The 19490-nt window shown below is 50.2% G+C and overlaps 2 protein-coding genes across 4 annotated transcripts; both read left to right on the top strand.

The window, feature by feature from the left end:
* The first annotated feature begins 1525 nt into the window (after positions 1-1525).
* On the top strand, positions 1526-8568 carry KLK9 (kallikrein related peptidase 9). The gene is made up of 5 exons (XM_016936691.2): positions 1526-1612; positions 1778-1934; positions 4384-4649; positions 7239-7375; positions 7819-8568. The coding sequence occupies exons 1-5, from the start codon at positions 1570-1572 to the stop codon at positions 7966-7968; spliced, it is 753 nt and encodes a 250-aa protein (XP_016792180.1). The 5' UTR covers positions 1526-1569; the 3' UTR covers positions 7969-8568.
* A 230-nt stretch (positions 8569-8798) lies between these two features.
* Positions 8799-15201, top strand: KLK8 (kallikrein related peptidase 8). Of its 3 annotated transcripts, XM_009436138.3 has the most exons (6): positions 9226-9673; positions 10030-10107; positions 10622-10781; positions 10947-11209; positions 13309-13442; positions 14995-15201. In XM_009436138.3, the coding sequence occupies exons 2-6, from the start codon at positions 10038-10040 to the stop codon at positions 15148-15150; spliced, it is 783 nt and encodes a 260-aa protein (XP_009434413.1). In that variant the 5' UTR covers positions 9226-9673; positions 10030-10037; the 3' UTR covers positions 15151-15201. The 3 variants fall into 3 exon arrangements, with proteins under 3 accessions (XP_063656471.1, XP_009434413.1, XP_003316613.1); XM_063800401.1 differs by lacking the exon at positions 10622-10781 and having other exon boundaries at positions 8799-9673; XM_003316565.3 differs by lacking the exons at positions 10622-10781; positions 10947-11209; positions 13309-13442.
* Positions 15202-19490: the final 4289 nt, after the last annotated feature.

Raw genomic sequence — 19490 nt, 5'->3', positions numbered from 1 at the left:
GAGGCAGAGGTTGCAGTGAGCTGAGATCGCGCCACTGTACTTCAGCCTGGGTGTCAGAGCAATACTCTGTTTTGGAAAACAAACAAACAAACAAAAAACAGATGGAGCAACTGAGAGAGGTCTTGTGACTTGCCCAAAGTCACACACCTCATCACTAATCACACCTAATCATTGAGATTTGGACACACATGGTCCAGTTCCAGAGTCCATGCTCCAAACCATGACGACACAGTGAGAGAACATTCAAGGGGAGCCCAGACCCAGCTTCATAACCAGGCCTGTGAGCAGGAGAAAGTGGAAGGGATCGTAAGTGCCCAGGGGAGGCAAAGATGGACTCTGCCTGAGGAACTCAGAGATTTCCTGGAGGAGGGAGAATTGAGGTTGGGTGTTGAAGGATGAGTAGGAGTTCACCAGGAAAAGAAGGATATGGAGAAAGACATTCACTCATTCAATGAACATCTCCTGAGGACTTCTGCAAGCCCTGTTCCGCCTGGAACGGGGTGATGCTGGGACACAGAGATGAGTCAGACCTGGGCCCAGCCCTCCAGAAGCTGTCCACCTGGTGAGAAGGAATGATGAGGAGAGAGGCAGGGAGGATGGGGTGATGGAAAGGACAATGGGGTGGGGGGCAGGGAGATGGATGAAAAAAATATATAGCAAATGTTCTCAGGATTTGGCAAAGATCAGGATGTATTAAGAGAGAGCACAGGGCACTTGCTACCTGGAAGGTTGGGCACCTGGGTTCTTGGGTGGTGGAGCCGTGGGGAAGGGGGCAGGTTATGACAAGAGTGGGTTAATCCAGATGGAACCAGATTTCTCAACATTCTAGGAGAGGGCCTTGTCCTTGTGGGAAGAGGCCCAAATCCCCAGGGCAGGGAAGGTTCTGCGAGGTGTGTAAACCTGTGCAGCTGCCTGTGGTCTCTGCCTCACTCCACCTGGATTTCCCTCAATCTTTCTCGTGTTCTGTCTCCTCCTGCCACTCCTCCTCTCATCTTGGGTCCTTCTGTGCCTGTACCTCCCTCTCTTTGTATCTTTTGCTCTTGTGTCTGAGTCCTGACTCTGTCTCCCACCCCTCGCCTCCTTTCTGGGTGGTCCCCCCTGCACATCCCTCCAGCCTGCCATGGGAGGTTGGTCTCTGCACACCACTGCTTTATCCAAAATAAACCTGCTGCACCCCAGGACCTTAGGCTTCAAGGATCTCCCTCCTTTTCCAGGACACAAAAGATTCTGTATCTTGTAGCCTAAGGTGATGAGGAATGAGGGCTCCCACTCTGAAGACCCCAGAGGAGGTGCCCACAACCTCTCCACACCCCCAGCACTCCTCCTCCATTCAGTCAAGCTCTGGCCCAGCAAGCCGCCAGTTCATCCCAAAAGGGGGGTCCTCCTGCACTTACCTCCTCTCCCAAGGCCCCTGTCACAGCCCCAGGGCTTCCCCCTCCCCCAGGGACATTTCCCAACCCCGATTAATCACAGGGGCGGCCCCATGGAGGAGGAAGGAGATGGCATGGCTTAGCATAAAGAAGCGCTGGACGCCGGGTGCACGTTCCAGGATCCAGGTGCCCAGGGCTCATGAAGCTGGGACTCCTCTGTGCTCTGCTCTCTCTGCTGGCAGGTGAGGCTGCCGGGCTGGCTGCCCCTTCACGGCTGTACTAAGGTCACCTTGCTCTTTCCTCCCATCCCAGGCTTCTGCCTCCTGCCCTCTAGGCTTCTCAGCATCCTCTCCCTGCCCTCCCAGCCTGCTCTTCGCTGACCCCTTTGTCCCTCGTCCCCACCCCAGGGCATGGCTGGGCAGACACCCGTGCCATCGGGGCCGAGGAATGTCGCCCCAACTCCCAGCCTTGGCAGGCCGGCCTCTTCCACCTCACTCGGCTCTTCTGTGGGGCGACCCTCATCAGTGACCGCTGGCTGCTCACAGCTGCCCACTGCCGCAAGCCGTGAGTGACCCGGGCTGGCCATGCTGGGGAGGGACAGAGGCTGGGGGTCAGGAGAGGGTGAGGGGTGCTTTAGGCCAGAAGTGCGGAGCCTCCACTTCTGATATCACAAGTTCGACTCTTAGAATTAGGAAGGGTAGCCTCCCAAATCCTAAAATTCTAGAGACCGACAATATCTCATTTGAGAAGTCTAAGATTTGAAACTTAGGCTCTTCGAATCCGAGACTGACCCAGAGAAATCCAGAATCGTAGAATCCTAAAATCTTGAATTTATGAAATTTTGCAATAGCCTCAGCAAATTTTAGAATCATAGATTCGCAGACTATTAGAATCTTAGCAGTCTGGGTCAGCACTGCCCAGAGGAATTATGATGCCAGCCACATGTGTAAGTTTAAATTTCTGGTGGACACATTTAAAAAATAAGGAATGAGTAAAATTAATTCTAATAGATTTAACTTGACATACCCAAAAACTTATTTTGACATGTAATCAATTTTTAAATACGTATGAATGATACAGTTTACTTTTGTTTTGGTACTAAGCCTTTGAAATCTGTTCTGTATTTTACACATATAGCCTGTTACAAAATGGACTAGCCACATTTCAAGTGTTCAATAGCCATAATGGCTAGTGTGATCCTAGAATCTTAAATTCAGAGCTTTCTAGATTCATTGAGTATTGAAACTCACAGTACTAGAATCTTTGATTCACAGTATCCTAGAATATTGAGATTCAGATAATTCTGTAGTCTTAAACTATTTGAATCCCAGACTCTTAAATTTCTAAGGTTATAGATTTATAGACTGATGACATTCTAGTCTTTTTTTTTTTTTTTTTGAGACAGAGTCTCCCTCTATCTCCCAGGCTGGAGTGCAGTGGCACAATCTCAGCTCACTGCAACCTCTGCCTCCCGGGTTCAAGCAATTCTCCTGCCTCAGCCTCCTGAGTAGCTGGGATTACAGGTATGCACCACCATGCCAGGCTATTTTTTTTTTGTTTTTGTATTTTTAGTAGAGACGGGGGTCTCACCATATTGGCCAGGCTGGTCTCGAACTCCTGACCTTGTGATCTGCCCGCCTCGGACTCCCAAAGTGCTGGGATTACAGGCGTGAGCCACCGCGCCCAGCCAAAATTCTAGTCTTTTTGTCCCAGAACATTAAAATTCTAGGTTCAAATCTTAGATTTAATTCAGATAATGTTAGAATCCTGGAGTTTTTTGATCCAGGGGAATCTGGAATGTTAGAATCTTGGATTCATAAAACTCTAAACCTTGAGCCTCTAGATTCTAGAATCATGGATAATAGTGTGTCGGAATCTGAGAATTCTAGAATCTTAGATTCTGGGCATTCTAATAGTATCCTGGAATCCACCTGATGCAGGAATCCTCTCTCCATTGCCTCTGAAAAGTGACCATCCATACTGTTCCAATTTTCTTCCCTCCATGAGTAAAGCACTGATTGTGGTAAGAGATGCTGTGTGGGAATTTCCCATCATGCATTGCTCCATGATGGAACCTCCTTTAACTTAAGCCTATACATCAGACTGGGAGAACGATGTTCAGATTTCAACCGAAAGTGAAGCAGGAGAAATGCAGAGATATGAAGGTGGCAGAGAGTCAGAGGCAGGGGAAGGGTAGGGGGATGAAGGGATGTAGGGGTGAGGACTACTTTTCCAGATCCAGAGCCAAGACAGCAAGAATGACAGAGAGAGACAGACACAGATGTTTCTGGTTCCCCAACCCTGAATTCGCAGTCATTAGCCTGCTGCCTAATGTCAGAGGTCAGAGGCTGGGGAATGGACTTGTCAACCCCGAAAGGATCCCAGCTGTCTAGGGCAGGGACCAGAAATGAAACAAGTGCGCTGAGACTGTGGTGAGGGCTTAAGGTTAGACACCAGGAAGACATGCACTGAAGGGTGAAGGATATGATAGACAGGAAAAGCTGAGGCCAGAGATGACCCCCAATTTGGGGATTTTCCATATCTCATCCCCTTTCATACACACACACACGTATACACACACACCACTCAGACATACAGAGCCGCTCCCACAGAAGCCACCAGACCTGTGGGGGCAGGGGTGGGGCTGTTGTTATGCGGTAGGTGGGGTCCCCCGTGCCCACACCGTTCCTAGGGACCCAAGTCACCACCAAGGCTCCAGGTGAGTAGGGAGGAAGGTGGCTCACTCAGCCTGGGACTAGGAGCGGGTGCTTTGTGGGGAGAGCTACAAAGATGGAGACACACAAAACATCAGAGTGGGGACCAGGGACCCAGAGGAGGTGTGTGCCTCGCTTAAAATCACAGTACCCTGGACCAGATATAGATGATGAGGGTGCAGAGAGGGTGTGTGGCTTGCGGAGGGTCACACAGCACCCTGATGGACAGGAAAAGAGGGCTGGGGCTGAAAGGACTTTTACCTTCCCCCCAGCTTGACCTCTGAGGCCTGTCCCAGCAGGTATCTGTGGGTCCGCCTTGGAGAGCACCACCTCTGGAAATGGGAGGGTCCGGAGCAGCTGTTCCGGGTTACGGACTTCTTCCCCCACCCTGGCTTCAACAAGGACCTCAGCGCCAATGACCACAATGATGACATCATGCTGATCCGCCTGCCCAGGCAGGCACGTCTGAGTCCTGCTGTGCAGCCCCTCAACCTCAGCCAGACCTGTGTCTCCCCAGGCATGCAGTGTCTCATCTCAGGCTGGGGGGCCGTGTCCAGCCCCAAGGGTATGACCTGGCCCAGAACTCTCTCTGAAACTTGCTCCCTCACCCCTCTGTCTCTGCCTTTTCATCTCTGTCTTCTCCTTTTCTCTCTCCTCTCTCTCTCTATCTGCCAATCGATATATTTAACCAAATATAAGATGCTAGCATTTTTAAGATGTGCCATTATTTCATGAACTGCGAAGAAGTGGAAGAAGGAGGAGGAGGAGAAGAAAAAAAGGAGGAGGAGGAGGAGGAAAGATCCCATTAGATCCCATTGATTATATAACACCATTTTCTGGAAGACACATTCTAATTTCAGAGTGTTTGTTTGTTTGTTTTTGAGACAGGGTCTCGCTTTGTTGCTCAGGCTGGAGTGCAGCGGTGTAATCACGGCTCATTGCAGCTTTGAACTCCTGGGCTCAAGTGATCCTCTCGCCTCAACCTCCCAAGTAGCTGGGATTACAGATATGCATCACCACATCCCACACCCGGGTCATTTTTTAATTATTTATTATTATTATTATTATTATCTTTTTTTTTTTTGTATTTTTAGTAGAGACAGGGGTTTCACCATATCGGCCAGGCTGGTCTCAAATTCCTGACCTTGTGATCTGCCCGCCTTGGACTCCCAAAGTGCTGGGAAAACAGGCATGAGCCACTGCACCCAGCCAAAATTCTAGTCTTTTTAAAATCTAGTCAAATCTTAGATTTAATTCAGATAATGTTAGAATCCTGGAGTTTTTTGATCCAGGGGAATCTGGAATGTTAGAATCTTGGATTCATAAAACTCTAAACCTTGAGCCTCTAGATTCTAGAATCATGGATAATAGTGTGTCAGAATCTGAGAATTCTAGAATCTTAGATTCTGGGCATTCTAATAGTATCCTGGAATCCACCTGATGCAGGAATCCTCTCTCCATTGCCTCTGAAAAGTGACCATCCATACTGTTCCAATTTTCTTCCCTCCATGAATAAAACACTGATTGTGGTAAGAGATGCTGTGTGGGAATTTCCCATCATGCATTGCTCCATGATGGGACCTCCTTTAACTTAAGCCTTATGCTAAAAATTTTTATTATTTTTAGCAAAGATGAGGTCTTGCTATGTTGTCCAGGCTAGTCTCAAACTCCTGGCCTCCCAAAGTGCTGAGATTACAAGTGTGAGCCACTGTACCTGGCCCAGAGATGTTTAAATGTGAAATGCGTTCATCTTAGTATGGGAATAAGACCATGTTTCTCAGAGTCACGGATCACTGACCCATTAGCCAAATTGGGTCAGTGGATTGGAAAAACAGTCTGAATTTGTTGCTGCCAATATCTAAAACTTGGAAAGTTTTATACAAAAGCCAGGTTTCTGGATTCACTTGAAAAAGTTTGAAGAACTCACATTCCCAAAATAGCAAGCATTGGGCTGAGTCAATGGAGGCTGCCCCCTTCAGCCAAGATAAGTTCTCTGATTCACTCCAATGGACCCAAATGGCTCCTGTCTCCCTGCACAGCCCCCGTCCCCGACTTCTGTTTACCAATTCTGTTTATCATATCCCTTGATGCATCGGAGCCTGCACCCATGTCTTATATAGATGCACATGTGTATTATATATCCATATCCACATCTATACTGACTACACTGTATCTGGTATCTCTGTCTATGTCTCTGTCTCCATCAGTGACCATCTTCCTGTGAATCTCTTTCCCTTTATCTCACTGCCTTCATTCCACCCCTTGAGGTCTGGGTCTTTTTCTATTTCTTTTTTTTTTTTTTTTTTAAGAGACTGAGTCTTGCTCTTGTTGCCCAGGCTGGAGTGCAGTGGTGTGATCTCGGCTCACTGCAACCTCCACCTCCTGGGTTTTAAGCGATCCTCCTGCCTCAGCCTCCCGAGTAGCTGGGACTACAGGTGCGCAACAGCACGCCCAGCTGATTTTTTGTATTTTCAGTAGAGACGGAGTTTCACCATGTTGGCCAGGATGGTCTCAATCTCTTGACCTTGTGATCCGCCCGCCTCAGCCTCCCAAAGTGCTAGGGAGTTATATATGCATCTCTTATCTCTTGGCTCTCTGCTTGCATCTTTCTGTTTCTCTTCCTTCCTTTCTTTTTTTTTCTTTTTTTTTTTTTTTTGAGACGGAGTCTTGCTCTGTCTCCCAGGCTGGAGTGCAGTGACCAGTCTCGGCTCACTGCAACCTCCACCTCCCAGGTTCAAGTGATTCTCGTGCCTCAGCCTCCCGAGTAGCTGGGATTACAGGCGCCTGCCACCATGCCCGGCTAATTTTTGTATATTTAGCAGAGATGGGGTTTCACCATGTTGGCTGGGCTGGTCTCAAACTCCTGACCTCAAGCGATCCGCCAGCCTCGGCCTCCAAAACGCTGGGATTACAGGCATGAGCCACGGTGCCCGGCCAGCCTCTCTCTCTACTTGGCCCTCTTCCTCCTTGTCTCCATTTGTTTCTCTTGCGTGCTATGACTGTCTCTCTGTCACCGTCTCTTGTCTCTATCTTTGAGAGTCCTAAATGTGGCTCCATGGGTCCTTTGGAAAAGCTGCAGGGAGGACTCAGGGCAGTGGGGTGCTGAGTGTGTTGGAGACAGTTGCAGATCCTTGACAGTTCTCTTCCCTGACAGCGCTGTTTCCAGTCACACTGCAGTGTGCCAACATCAGCATCCTGGAGAACAAACTCTGTCACTGGGCATACCCTGGCCACATCTCGGACAGCATGCTCTGTGCAGGCCTCTGGGAGGGGGGCCGAGGTTCCTGCCAGGTGAGACCTTACTCTGGGGAAAATGAGGCTGTCCTGCCAAGTTTTCTAGGATTTAGGGGAGCAGAGGGGTCGGCCCCCAGCCTTCCTGGGTCAAAATGAGAAGGAGACTGGGATACCTGGTTCCTGGGAGAGGACGGGACCAGGGCCTGGACTCCTTAGTGTAAAAGAGAAAAGGTCTGGAGGTCCAGACTTCTGGATCTACAGGAGGAGTGGGCTGGGCGTCCAGAGTCTGAGTCCTCGGGGAGGAGGAGGTTAGGTCCTGCGGGGAGGTGGGCGCTCTGAGCTTTTACTCCTGGGTCTGAGGAAGAAGAGTCTGGAGATGGAGGACTCTCGGATGTTGGAGGAGGAAGGGGCTGGGGCCTTTCTGGGAGGGAAGAAGTGGCCCGTGTAATTGTCATGAACAGAGTGGCCTAATAGTTCCTCTGCCCTTCTCTCGCGTACAGGGTGACTCTGGGGGCCCCCTGGTTTGCAATGGAACCTTGGCAGGCGTGGTGTCTGGGGGTGCTGAGCCCTGCTCCAGACCCCGGCGCCCCGCAGTCTACACCAGCGTATGCCACTACCTTGACTGGATCCAAGAAATCATGGAGAACTGATCCCGCGCGCCACGGGGGCACCTTGGAAGACCAAGAGAGGCCGAAGGGCACGGGGTAGGGGGTTCTCGTAGGGTTCCAGCCTCAATGATTCCCGCCCTGGACCTCCAGCTGCCCTGAGACTCCCCTCTGGACACTGAGACTCCGCCCCTGAGGCTCCGCCCCCTCACGAGGTCAAGCAAGACACAGTCGCGCCCCCTCGGAACGGAGCAGGGACACGCCCTTCAGAGCCCGTCTCTATGACGTCACCGACAGCCATCACCTCCCTCTTGGAACAGCACAGCCTGTGGCTCCGCCCCAAGGAACCACTTACACAAAATAGCTCCGCCCCTCGGAACTTTGCCCAGTGGGACTTCCCCTCGGGACTCCACCCCTTGTGGCCCCGCCTCCTTCACCAGAGATCTCGCCCCTCGTGATGTCAGGGGCGCAGTAGCTCCGCCCACGTGGAGCTCGGGCAGTGTAGAGCTCAGCCCCTTGTGGCCCCGTCCTGGGCGTGTGCTGGGTTTGAATCCTGGCGGAGACCTGGGGGGAAATTGAGGGAGGGTCTGGATACCTTTAGAGCCAATGGATGATTTTTCAGTAAACGCGGGAAACCGCACCTTCTTTCTGCCTGAGCTGTGAGATGAGTGGAGGGCAAACGGGTGGGCGGTGAAGGGCAGATGAGGGAACCGGTACCGCCTTGCAACTCCCCCTTAAACCCCTAGTAAGTTCTGCCTAAAGTCTCTGTCCATCAGCCCTATTGCAGCAAGACTCCTGGGTTCTGCTTGGGTTGGTCTTGCCGCCTCCAGGGGAAGGGGAAACCAGGTCACAGTGCCTCCCAAACCTGCCCTCCCAGATCCCGGACCTCTCAGGGGACAGCGGGCGGGGCCTGATCCACCCTCTGGTTTCTGACCCTAGAAGACCTGCCTTTCTTCGGTTCCCGGTTACTGGCAGCAGCCCCCTCCTCCCACAAAAGATCAGCTTCCAAGCTTGTCCTTTTAAAAGTACTTAGAATTTAGCCCCCAGCTCTCTCCTCCCTCACACCCAGGAATCCAGGCCCCTAGCCCCTCCTCCCTCAGACCCAGGAGTCCTGGCCCCTAGCAGCCCCCTCCTCCCTCAGACCCAGGAGTCTCAGCCCCTAGCAGCCCCCTCCTCCCTCAGACCCAGGAATCCAGGCCCCCAGCGCCTCCTCCCTCAGACCCAGGAGTTCTGGCCCCTAGCAGCCCCCTCCTCCCTCAGACCCAGGAGTCTGGGCCCCCAGCCCCTCCTCGGTCAGACCTAAATCCCAGGTCCCAGCCCCTCCTCCCTTAGATTTAGGAGTCCAGGCCCCCAGCCTCTCCTCCCTCAGACCCAGGAATCCAGGCCCCCAGCCTCCTCCCCTCTCAGAACTAAAATCTTGGCCCCCAGCCCTTTATGTTTCAGATCCTAGAGTCTCAGCACCGAGTCCTCCTGAGTCCCTCCTCTCCCTAGCCTCAGGAGTCTGAGATTCCAGCCCCTCCTCCCTCAAGATTTCACGTTCAGTCCCCTCCGCCCCTTCTCACTCACACCCAGTGTTCCAGTTCCCAGAAGCTCCCCAGGCTCTAGTGCAGGAGGAGAAGGAGGAGGAGCAGGAGGTGGAGATTCCCAGTTAAAAGGCTCCAGAATCGTGTACCAGGCAGAGAACTGAAGTACTGGGGCCTCCTCCACTGGGTCCGAATCAGTAGGTGACCCCGCCCCTGGATTCTGGAAGGTGAGGTGCAGAGGTACTCAGACACAGACATCAGGCCCCGGACCCTCCTTCTCCAGATTCCAGGACCCCAGCCTCAGATGCCCTTCTCTGTCGAGATCCAGCAGTCTGGACCCCGGCTTCCTCCTCTCCCTAATTTAGGAGTCCCAGCTCCCAGCTCCCTGTCCCCTCAGACCCAGACATCCAGGACTCCCTCCTCTCTTGGAATGTAGGAATCCAGTCCCCCAGCCTCCTCCTTCCTCCAGAGAAGCCCAGAACAGCCCCAGATACTCTCGGCTGCCTCCCCAGTGCCCAAATCCAGAACTGGGAGCTCAGGCTCCTCCTTCCTGTTTACCGGCCCCGCCCTCTCCATTTCGCAGACCTCACCATGGGACGCCCCCGACCTCGTGCGGCCAAGACGTGGATGTTCCTGCTCTTGCTGGGGGGAGCCTGGGCAGGTGAGGAGGGTTGCGGAGGCCTCCGGAGGGGAGGGATCTGAAGGCAGCAGTGGCGCTGGGGAGTCTGTGGGAATGCCGCGGGGGTTATGTGGGTGCGTGTGCACGGATGTGAAGAGTGCGATACGGTGCAGGAGCCTCTGTGGGCTTTCCTCAGGGTGGATAGAGGCAAGAAACAGGTAGCAGCAGGTAGGAGTAGGTTCCGTGATGCTGTAAATTGTCTGAATAGCTACAGCCTTTGGGGGCTGCTTGCTTGGGGGCATAGATTCACCTGGGAGTACACGGAGCCCGTAGACTCACGTGGAAGCATGTGGGGGCATTCTTGGGTGTGTGACTCTTGTATGATGACACATGGACTGAAATGAGTGTCCCCGTGTGGCAGCGTGTGGATGCCTGGACCTCCTCACTAAGTTGTATGCAGAGAATTTGCCGTGTGTCCATTTGAACCCACAGTGGCCTTCCCAGCCCTCGCACTGCCCCAGAGGGTGGCGATCCAACCCTCTCCCTCCTGCTGCAGGACACTCCAGGGCACAGGAGGACAAGGTGCTGGGGGGTCATGAGTGCCAACCCCATTCGCAGCCTTGGCAGGCGGCCTTGTTCCAGGGCCAGCAACTACTCTGTGGCGGTGTCCTTGTAGGTGGCAACTGGGTCCTTACAGCTGCCCACTGTAAAAAACCGTGAGTGGATGATGGGGGCAGAGGTCGGCTGGGGCTTAAGGAAAGAGGGGGCTGGGGTTTCGACTCAGGAAGGAGAGAGCTGAGGACTGGACTCCTGGGTCTGAAGGAGGAGGGGGCTGGGGGCAATACCCCTGCCTGGGTCCCAAACTATCCCCGCCATTACAGGAAATACACAGTACGCCTGGGAGACCACAGCCTACAGAATAAAGATGGCCCAGAGCAAGAAATACCTGTGGTGCAGTCCATCCCACACCCCTGCTACAACAGCAGCGACGTGGAGGACCACAACCACGATCTGATGCTTCTTCAACTGCGTGACCAGGCATCCCTGGGGTCCAAAGTGAAGCCCATCAGCCTGGCAGATCATTGCACCCAGCCTGGCCAGAAGTGCACCGTCTCAGGCTGGGGCACTGTCACCAGTCCCCGAGGTAGTGGGCTTGTCCACTAATGGGAGGGAGAGGAGCTGGTTGGCCCAGTGGAACCCAAGCTATTGGCAAAGCTTGGTCCCCCAGAGGGAGACAAAGAAGGGAAAGTGATCATGATGTTGAGATTCACAAGCAGGAGTCATATGAGAAGCCTTGAAGATCTGACTACTAACAAGAGTGGTGAGAGAAAGAACCAACTAGCAGATTGTTAAGCAGGGCCAGAAAAGCCCCTCCTGTATGGCGGAGAGCACTACCCTATGGGACCTTTGGTTGTATAGGATTTTATATAATCTTAACACACTTGGGATATTTGGACTTCTCAGAGGCCCAGGAAAACAGGCTCCTAAGCACCTTCTCCCCCACCTCCCTCCTTTTTTTTTTTTTTTTTTTTTTTTTTTTGCGAGGGGACACAGTTTCACACAATCGCCCAGGCTGGAGTGCAGTGGCACAATCTCAGCTCACTACAATCTCTGCCTCCTGGGTTCAAGCGATTCTCGAGCCTTAGCCTCCCGAGTAGCTGGGATTACAGGCACCCACCACCACACGAGCTAATTTTTGTATTTGTTGTAGAGACAGGGTTTCGCCATGTTGGCCAGGCTGGTCTCGAACTCCTGATCTCAAGTGATCTGCCCGCCTCGGCCTACCAAAGTGCTGGGATTACAAGCATGAGCCACCGCCCCCGGCCTTTTTCTCCTTCTTGAACCCAGGAAACCTGGGCCCTGGTCCCCTTTTCCCTCAGACCCGGGAGTCTAGGCCCTTCTTCTCCCAGGACCCAGCAGTCCTAACTCCCTCTTGACTCTGGACCTCAAAATCTGGACCTCCAATGAAGCTGTCCCTTTGGGACTCCAGAATCCAGACAGCCCCTCGCCTTCCTTCACAGTGAAAACATTGGGACTCAGCTAAGAGAGTCAAGGAGCTTCTCCAGGAAGTGGCAAAGTCAGCATTCAGGTCCCTGCCTGCCTCACTCCTGCTCTGAATGCTTTGGATGAGACAGTTTGCGGCTGTGGAAACACACGTGCTCGCAAATCAAGTAGATCAGTTCAAATTATGGCTCTGCCCTTTCTCCCTGGGCAAATTCCTTTCCATCTCTGAGCCTCACTTTCCTTATCTGCAAAATGGGAATCATTAACCAATAGATTTTTTAGCTACGTGAGGGTTCAGGTTACATCAGTTTTCTTCATTGTGTTCTCCTAGTGCTCAGAATGGTGCCTGCTACATGGTAGATGCTCAATAAATATTTGTTGAATGGATGACCTGATGAATAAATAATGAAATGAATGAATGCATCTCTCCTTCAAAGCGCTGTTGTGAGGATTAAATGAGATTATGAGCATATTGCTTTTGGCACGTAGAGATGCCAGATGGAAGTTTTTCCCCCTCAAAGAGGCTTTGGAGAAGTCTATTCCTCAAAAGTGGTTAATAAAAAAGATCAATTCCACCTTCAATTATTAATTCAACTCTTATTTACTGAGCACCTAGTATGCCGAGGTGCTGTTGCAGGCGCTGGATATACAGCCATGAGCAAACTGTACAAAGTCCTTGTCGTTATGGAGTTGCAAGCTAGGTGGAAGAAATAGACAATAAACAAATACACATAAAATAAAACATTAGGTAGAGTTAAGTGCTGTAAGGAAATATTGTGGAGCGTAAAAGGATAGGGAGTAATGGAGGGATGGTATTTTTTAATTCGAGTGGTCAGGGAAGGCTTCCAGGAGGAGGTGACATTTGGAAGGAGCAGGATTTAGCACAGATTGAGGACCCAGTTGTCTGAGGGCAGGAAGACTGGAAAGAGAGGGTCAGAGGTACCATAAAGGGGCACTTCCAAGTAACCCCCAGCCCCTTGATTTGAAAATGGCTCAGGGCAAGAAAAAACACGTGAGATCCGAGGGCCCCTCTCTAGATGGAGAAAGCCCAATAGCAACAAGTACAGCTTCGTTTAATGTGGTGAGAAGTGATGTCCCCCGTGCACAGTGTCAGAAAATTCCCCCATGCAGCTGGAAAGCTCCCCCATTACATCCTGGAAAGAAAGGGGGTTAGATCCAGACAGGGATGGAGGCAAAGGGCTGCTCTCTCAGGGAACCTTACAACCTCTTCCCCCTCAGAGAATTTTCCTGACACTCTCAACTGTGCAGAAGTAAAAATCTTTCCCCAGAAGAAGTGTGAGGATGCTTACCCGGGGCAGATCACAGATGGCATGGTCTGTGCAGGCAGCAGCAAAGGGGCTGACACGTGCCAGGTGAGCAATTTCTGAAATCCTTCTCCTCACACATCCCTCATTGCCCCCTCGAGGTTCAAGGCTTGGATGGGGGTGGGGGTGGTAAGGGGAGTGACCCCAAAGACTTAGCACCCGGAGTGTTCACCCCTATCTCTATGGATTGGGAGCTAGGTTCAGAGAAGCCAAACTCTCTCTCTGAAAGTCACACCGCATAGGGATTAGGAGCATTGAATTGCTGCTGCTGTTTTCTTTCGAACCCTTAACTACAGGATGGGATGCAGAGTTGGGGGCTATAGAGGGTGGGGTAGATGTCCAGCAAGGAGAGAGTCTGAGGCTAGAGTTTAGACGAGTTGCCTGCTCTCTGGTTCCCAGCATTACATCGTGGAATTTGTGCCGACTTTACCACCGGCCCGGTGGTCAGCCACTTTTCTTTGAGACCGGGCTAGAATCCCAAGGCTGGTTCCCTTCTCCTGTGATTGGTTGCTTGGGAGACAATGGTGTCTTCCCAGTTGGCTGGAGTAAATGGTGCCATTGACTTCAGTGCCTCCTCAATGAGCTCCCATCCCTTTCTCTTGGGATTTGTCATAGATATAACTCTCTCTTCTAACTGCAACTTCGTTGTTCCTAGCACTTTCCCCTGGCTTTGTCCGCTTCCTGGAAGCCTCACCACCTTTGCCAATGACTGGTCCCTAAAGACAATGCTTTCTTCCCCATTGGCCAAGAATGGAGTCGTTTCCATCAGCGATACTGCCATGAAAGCCAGTCTCTGGATTGTTCCATAGAGACTGCGGTCTCTTCCACAAATATTTCAGCCATGGTCCCTTGGGAATATGGGGGGTGTGTGTGTGTGTGTGTGTGTGTATGTGTGTGCGTGTGTGTGTGTCCATAAGAATCTTGATCCTTTCTCCTATGTTTGGCAACTGCAATCAATGATGCCTTCACTATTGGCCAGGAACAGAGGAAACTTCAGCTCAGTCCTCTCCAAGTAATCCCTACTGTCTTCTCCCTGGATTGGACCCTCGAGAACTCTTTTTTTTTTTTTTTTTTTTTTTTTTTGAGACAAGGCCTCGCTCTGTCCCCCAAGCTGGAGTGCAGTGGCACAATCTTGGCTCACTGCAGCCTCTGCCTCCCGGTTCAAGCAATTCTCCCACCTCAGCCTCCCGAGTAGCTGTGATTACAGGCATGCACCACCACACCCAACTAGTTTTTGTATTTTTAGTAGAGATAGGGTTTCACCATGTTGGCCAGGCTGGTCTGGAACGCCTGACTTCAAGTGATCTACCGCCTCGGCCTCCCAAAGTGCCGGGATTGCAGGTGTGAGCCACCAAGCCTGGCTGGGATTTCATTCTTTCCCCTCTTGTGTCAGTGTTTTGACCACTACCCTTAGACACCATGTCTGTCTGTACATGGAAGCCCCAAGCCCTGTCCTGACTGATCTCAGGGGACAATGCTTTTACCCCCATTGGCTACAGGGGACCAATCATGCCAAAGAACTGGTAAAACGCTGGGACAGCAGGAAAAGGGACGTCGTGGACATCTCAGATGCAAGGCTGTTCTCATTCTCCCTGTCTAGGGCGATTCTGGAGGCCCCCTGGTGTGTGACGGTGCACTCCAGGGCATCACATCCTGGGGCTCAGACCCCTGTGGGAGGTCCGACAAACCTGGCGTCTACACCAACATCTGCCGCTACCTGGACTGGATCAAGAAGATCATAGGCAGCAAGGGCTGATTCTAGGATAAGCACTAGATCTCCCTGAATAAACTCACAACTCTCTGGTTCCTTGCCTGTCTGTGTTTTGGCCCTGCGGGTAGGGCTGGATGGGGATCCGGGATTGTTCCTGCTGGCAGGCTAGGTGGGGATGTGCAGAAACCAAGTTCTCATGGTCACTTTGGCCATCACCACTGCCTAAAGTGATCCCTCGTTTTCCGGAAGAACTTGGGTAAGAGCTTTATTTCAGGGGAGAAAATACATACAAAGGTTTTCAAACATTCAGTGGGCTGGTATGTGAAAGACAGTTTTGAAAGAGTTTGTGTTTAGTTTTCCTGAGCAAAGTGTTCACAAGCTTTGGAGATAAAATTTTCCCCCTTTAAAAAATAATTGGCCAGGTGCGGTGGCTCAAGCCTGTAATTTCAGCATTTTGGGAGGCCGAAGCGGATGGATCACCTGCGGTTAGAAGTTCGAGACCAGCCTGGCCAACATGGCAAAACCCCATCTCTACTAAAAATACAAAAATTAGCGGGGTGTGGTGGCGGGCATCTGTAAACCCAGCTACTCAGGAGGCTGAGGCAGAAGAATCGCTTGAACCCAGGAGGCGGAGGTTGCAGTGAGCCAGGGATCATGCCATTGTACTCCAGCCTGGGCGACAAGAGCGAGACTCGGTCTCAAAATAAATAAATAAATTAATTAATAATAATAATAATTGTGCCAGGTATGGTGGCTCATGCTTGTAATTCCAGCACTTTCACAGGCTGAGGTGGGAGGATCACTTGAGCCCAGGAGTTCAAGACCAGCCTGGGCAACAATGTAAGACCTCATCTCTATTTTTATTTAAAAAAAAAAAAACAAAAGAAGAAAAGGGAAAACATTGGGACATATGCATAGAAAAGAGTGCAGAAAATATATGAACAGCTTAAATATTCACAAATGAACAACCATGAAACCACCACTCGGGTCAAAAATCTTGAGAGCTCCCAAAAATCCAGATAGAACTCTTTCTCACAGCCTAGAGCCATCTGGTGGTGTCTGCTGTGGTAGAAGGAAATGAGTGGTGTGTCCAAATTGAAGTGTGACGCAAAGGGCATTTGGGAAAGTTTTCATTAAAGCAAAGGCTTAACATAACTTGTTTTAGGGAAAGATGAGTGTGGAGGGGGTAGTTATTACAAGGATATAGTCACTCTTCTAGTGGTGCAGGCCAGGTGGGCCCAAAACTGGAGCTTAGCCAGGGAGGGTTCCTGGCTTTGTCCAGGAAATAATTCAAGGGCAACCCAGTGGTGTTAGTGACTTTTCTTGAAACAGTACTGCACAGTAGCAGAGGTACTGCTCTTTGCAGAGCAGGGCTACCCCATAGGCATTGAGCACAAAGTAGCAGCTCAGGGCCAGTTCTGTAGTCATATTTAGTCCCATTTTCAATTACATGCAAATTAAGGGGTGGGTTATTCAGAAATTTCTAGAAAAGGGCTGATAAATTTTGGGTGTTGTCATGGCAGTGGTAAACTGTCATGGTGCTGGTGTGCACATCTTATGGAGATGTGCTTTTGGTGCCTTTTCCCTGTTCCAGCTGTCTTCAATCTAGTCCAGAGTTAAACCTCGCCTCCTCCTTCACTAGGATCTCTCAGAAAATAGTCTCATGAAAGAGAATCTGATTCGTCTAGCTCACCTTTTCCTCTTCAGCCACATCATTGGTCACTGAATGGCCAATCATTTGATGGCATCCCAGTCAGGTGACCAAATCTTAGCCAATCAGTGGCTACTTGGAGTCATGTGATATGAAACATGGCCACTTAGTGCTATGGGAAGGCAATTCTCCACAAGGGGCGTGGGTGTGTGAGATACCTTGCATTCATCAATCTCCCTGATGCTTTATGACAGTTCCCCCATACCAGAAATCCTGAGGAAGTCTTTCAAGCATGGCATTAAACTTCTGATGCCAGGGATGCATTTCTGGAGGGGACATCTCAACTCAAAGAATTGTTTTATAATTTTTATTATGGAAAATTTCAATCACATGCAAAATAGAATAACATAATGTGTCTTCATATACCACCATCCAACTTCGATAATGAATGCAAGGTCCGGTGCAGTGGCTCACGCCTGTAACCTCAGCACTTTGAAAGGCCGAGGCACGAGGATTGCTTGAGCCCAGGCATTCAAGACCAGTCTGGGCAACATAGGGAGACTGGTCTCTACAAAAGATTAAAAAATTAGCCAGGCATGGTGGCATGCGTCTGTGGTCCCAGCTACTCAGGAGGCTGAGGTGGGAGGATCACTTGAGCCTGAGAGGTTGAGACTGCAATGAGCTATGATTGTACCACTGAACTCCAGCCTGGGTAACAGAGTGAGACCCTATCTCAAAAAAAAAAGTTAATGCAAAACCAATTATTGTTTCACCTATATTCCCACCACACACTTCCCTAATGCCGGAATATTTTGAAGCAATCTCAGTCACCACAACATCTCATTCTTAAATATTTTATTATGCATTTTTAAAACAGGGGATGGCAAATTACAGCTGTTGGACCAAATCTCCTGAGCTAAATTTTTTTTTTTTTTTTTGAGATGGAGTTTCGCTCTTGTTGCCCAGGCTGGAGTGCAATGGCGTGATCTCGGCTCACCGCAACCTCCGCCTCCCTGGCTCAAGCAATTCTCCTGCTTCAGTCTCCTGAGTAGCTGGGATTACAAGCATGCACCATCATGCCCGGCTAAAATTTTTTGTATTTTCAGTAGAGACAAGGTTTCTCTATGTTGGTCAGGCTGGTCTTGAACTCCTGACCTCAGGTGATCTGCCTGCCTCCACCTCCGAAAGTGCTGGGATTACAGGCGTGAGCTTGATAAGGAATAGCAACAAAAAATTTGCACTAAATTATCATTACTACATTTTGAATTTCATCAATTAAAAATTGTGAAATTTTATTTTCTTTCCTGCTATTAAATATCTACATAATATCTTCCATTTTTCTCTCTTGGTCCACATAAGCTAAAATATTTACTCTCTGGCCTTTTATTTTAAAAATTTGCCAATCCTTGTTCCAAAAGAGATTCGTTTTAAACATAACCAACTTACATTATCACACCTTACACAGTTGATACTTTCTTAGTATCATCCAATGCCAAGGAGATTTTTTTCCTTTTTGAGACAAGGTCTTACTCTGTCACCCAGGTTAGAGTACAGTGAGCATTGCACAAACAATGCTTAAGGCAGTTTCTACCTCCTGGGTTTCAGCCATCCTCCCACCTCAGCCTCCTGAGTAGCTGGGACCACAGGCATGTGCCACCACGCCCAGCCATTTTTTTTTTTTTTTTTTTTTTTTTCGGTAGAGCTAGGACTCTACCATGTTGCCTAGGCTGGTCCAGGAGATACTTTAATGTCTCCAATGGAATATAAGCCTGAAAAGACTTAGGGATTGATTTACTCAATCTTAGGTACTAAGGAGGGGCATGGAGGGAACATAGCAGCTACTAACAGAAACAAAAATCTCCTTTCTCCTCGCATCTTGAAATTAATCCCAGGGAGGAACTCTAATTGGTCCAGTTTCAACTGGGCCCACCCCTTGAATCTATCATTGTTGCCAGAGAGAAAACACTGATCTTGTTGACTTGGCCTGGGTCATTTCTCCACCTCAGTGGGTGGGTGGAGTTGGAGAACTATGATTGACAGTTTCACCAGAACTATAAGAAATAAGGCAGCATCTCCCCCAAAAGAAATGGGGTTCTGCCGGAAGGTGGAGGTTGCAGTGAGCTGAGGTCGCACCACTGCACTCCAGCCTGGGTGACAGAGTGAGACTCTGTCTCAAAAAAAAAAAGAAAGAAAGAAATAAGGAGGAAGAGAATCCAGGAAGTATGAAACAATTGGCCATCAGAACCCATGGGCTGAGTCAGGAGGTACGAGGGTCACAGTGTTCAGAATCCCTCAGGGAAAGGCATAGCTGGCAAGATTATCAGATGCCAGTTCTCAGGTGTGATCATAAGGTGGAAGATGAGTCATTTAACAAAGGTTCAGGACATAGGTCTGAGGACGACGGAGGTATGGGGCTGGGTGTCTGGATGAGACTTAGCAACAGGTGCCAGGACTAAATGCAAAGGGCACAGTGGGCCTGGATATGGGCCTCTCTCTGACATGGGGGTATGCATCATTAATAGGCTGAGGGCGATCCAAGTCTGTTTTGAACCAAATGAGACTCAGAGGGTACATGTGGATGTAACAAGGAAATTTCCTTCTCAGAGTATGGATTTGTGCAGTAGTGATACCATAGGCCTTTGAATCCCAACGTTCAAATTCTGGCTTTTTTTTTTTTTTTTTCCTGAGATGGCGTCTTGCCTTGTCACCCAGGCTGGAGTGCAGTGGTGCAACC

The sequence above is a fragment of the Pan troglodytes genome, chromosome 20, assembly GCF_028858775.2.
Source record: "Pan troglodytes isolate AG18354 chromosome 20, NHGRI_mPanTro3-v2.0_pri, whole genome shotgun sequence".
In the NCBI taxonomy this organism is placed as follows: Eukaryota; Metazoa; Chordata; class Mammalia; order Primates; family Hominidae; genus Pan; species Pan troglodytes.
The sequence above is the reverse complement of the archived record's forward strand: the minus strand, read 5'-3'. Positions and strand labels throughout refer to the sequence as shown.

Bases quoted from the DNA above. Each gene is read 5' to 3' on its own strand.
- KLK9 (XM_016936691.2), top strand. From the start codon at position 1,570: ATGAAGCTGGGACTCCTCTGTGCTCTGCTCTCTCTGCTGGCAG. The intron at 1,935-4,383 runs GTGAGTGACCCG...CTGTCCCAGCAG, and splicing joins GCTGCCCACTGCCGCAAGCC to GTATCTGTGGGTCCGCCTTG. The intron at 4,650-7,238 runs GTATGACCTGGC...CTTCCCTGACAG, and splicing joins GGCCGTGTCCAGCCCCAAGG to CGCTGTTTCCAGTCACACTG.
- KLK8 (XM_009436138.3), top strand. From the start codon at position 10,038: ATGGGACGCCCCCGACCTCGTGCGGCCAAGACGTGGATGTTCCTGCTC. The intron at 10,782-10,946 runs GTGAGTGGATGA...CCGCCATTACAG, and splicing joins GCTGCCCACTGTAAAAAACC to GAAATACACAGTACGCCTGG. The intron at 11,210-13,308 runs GTAGTGGGCTTG...CTTCCCCCTCAG, and splicing joins CACTGTCACCAGTCCCCGAG to AGAATTTTCCTGACACTCTC.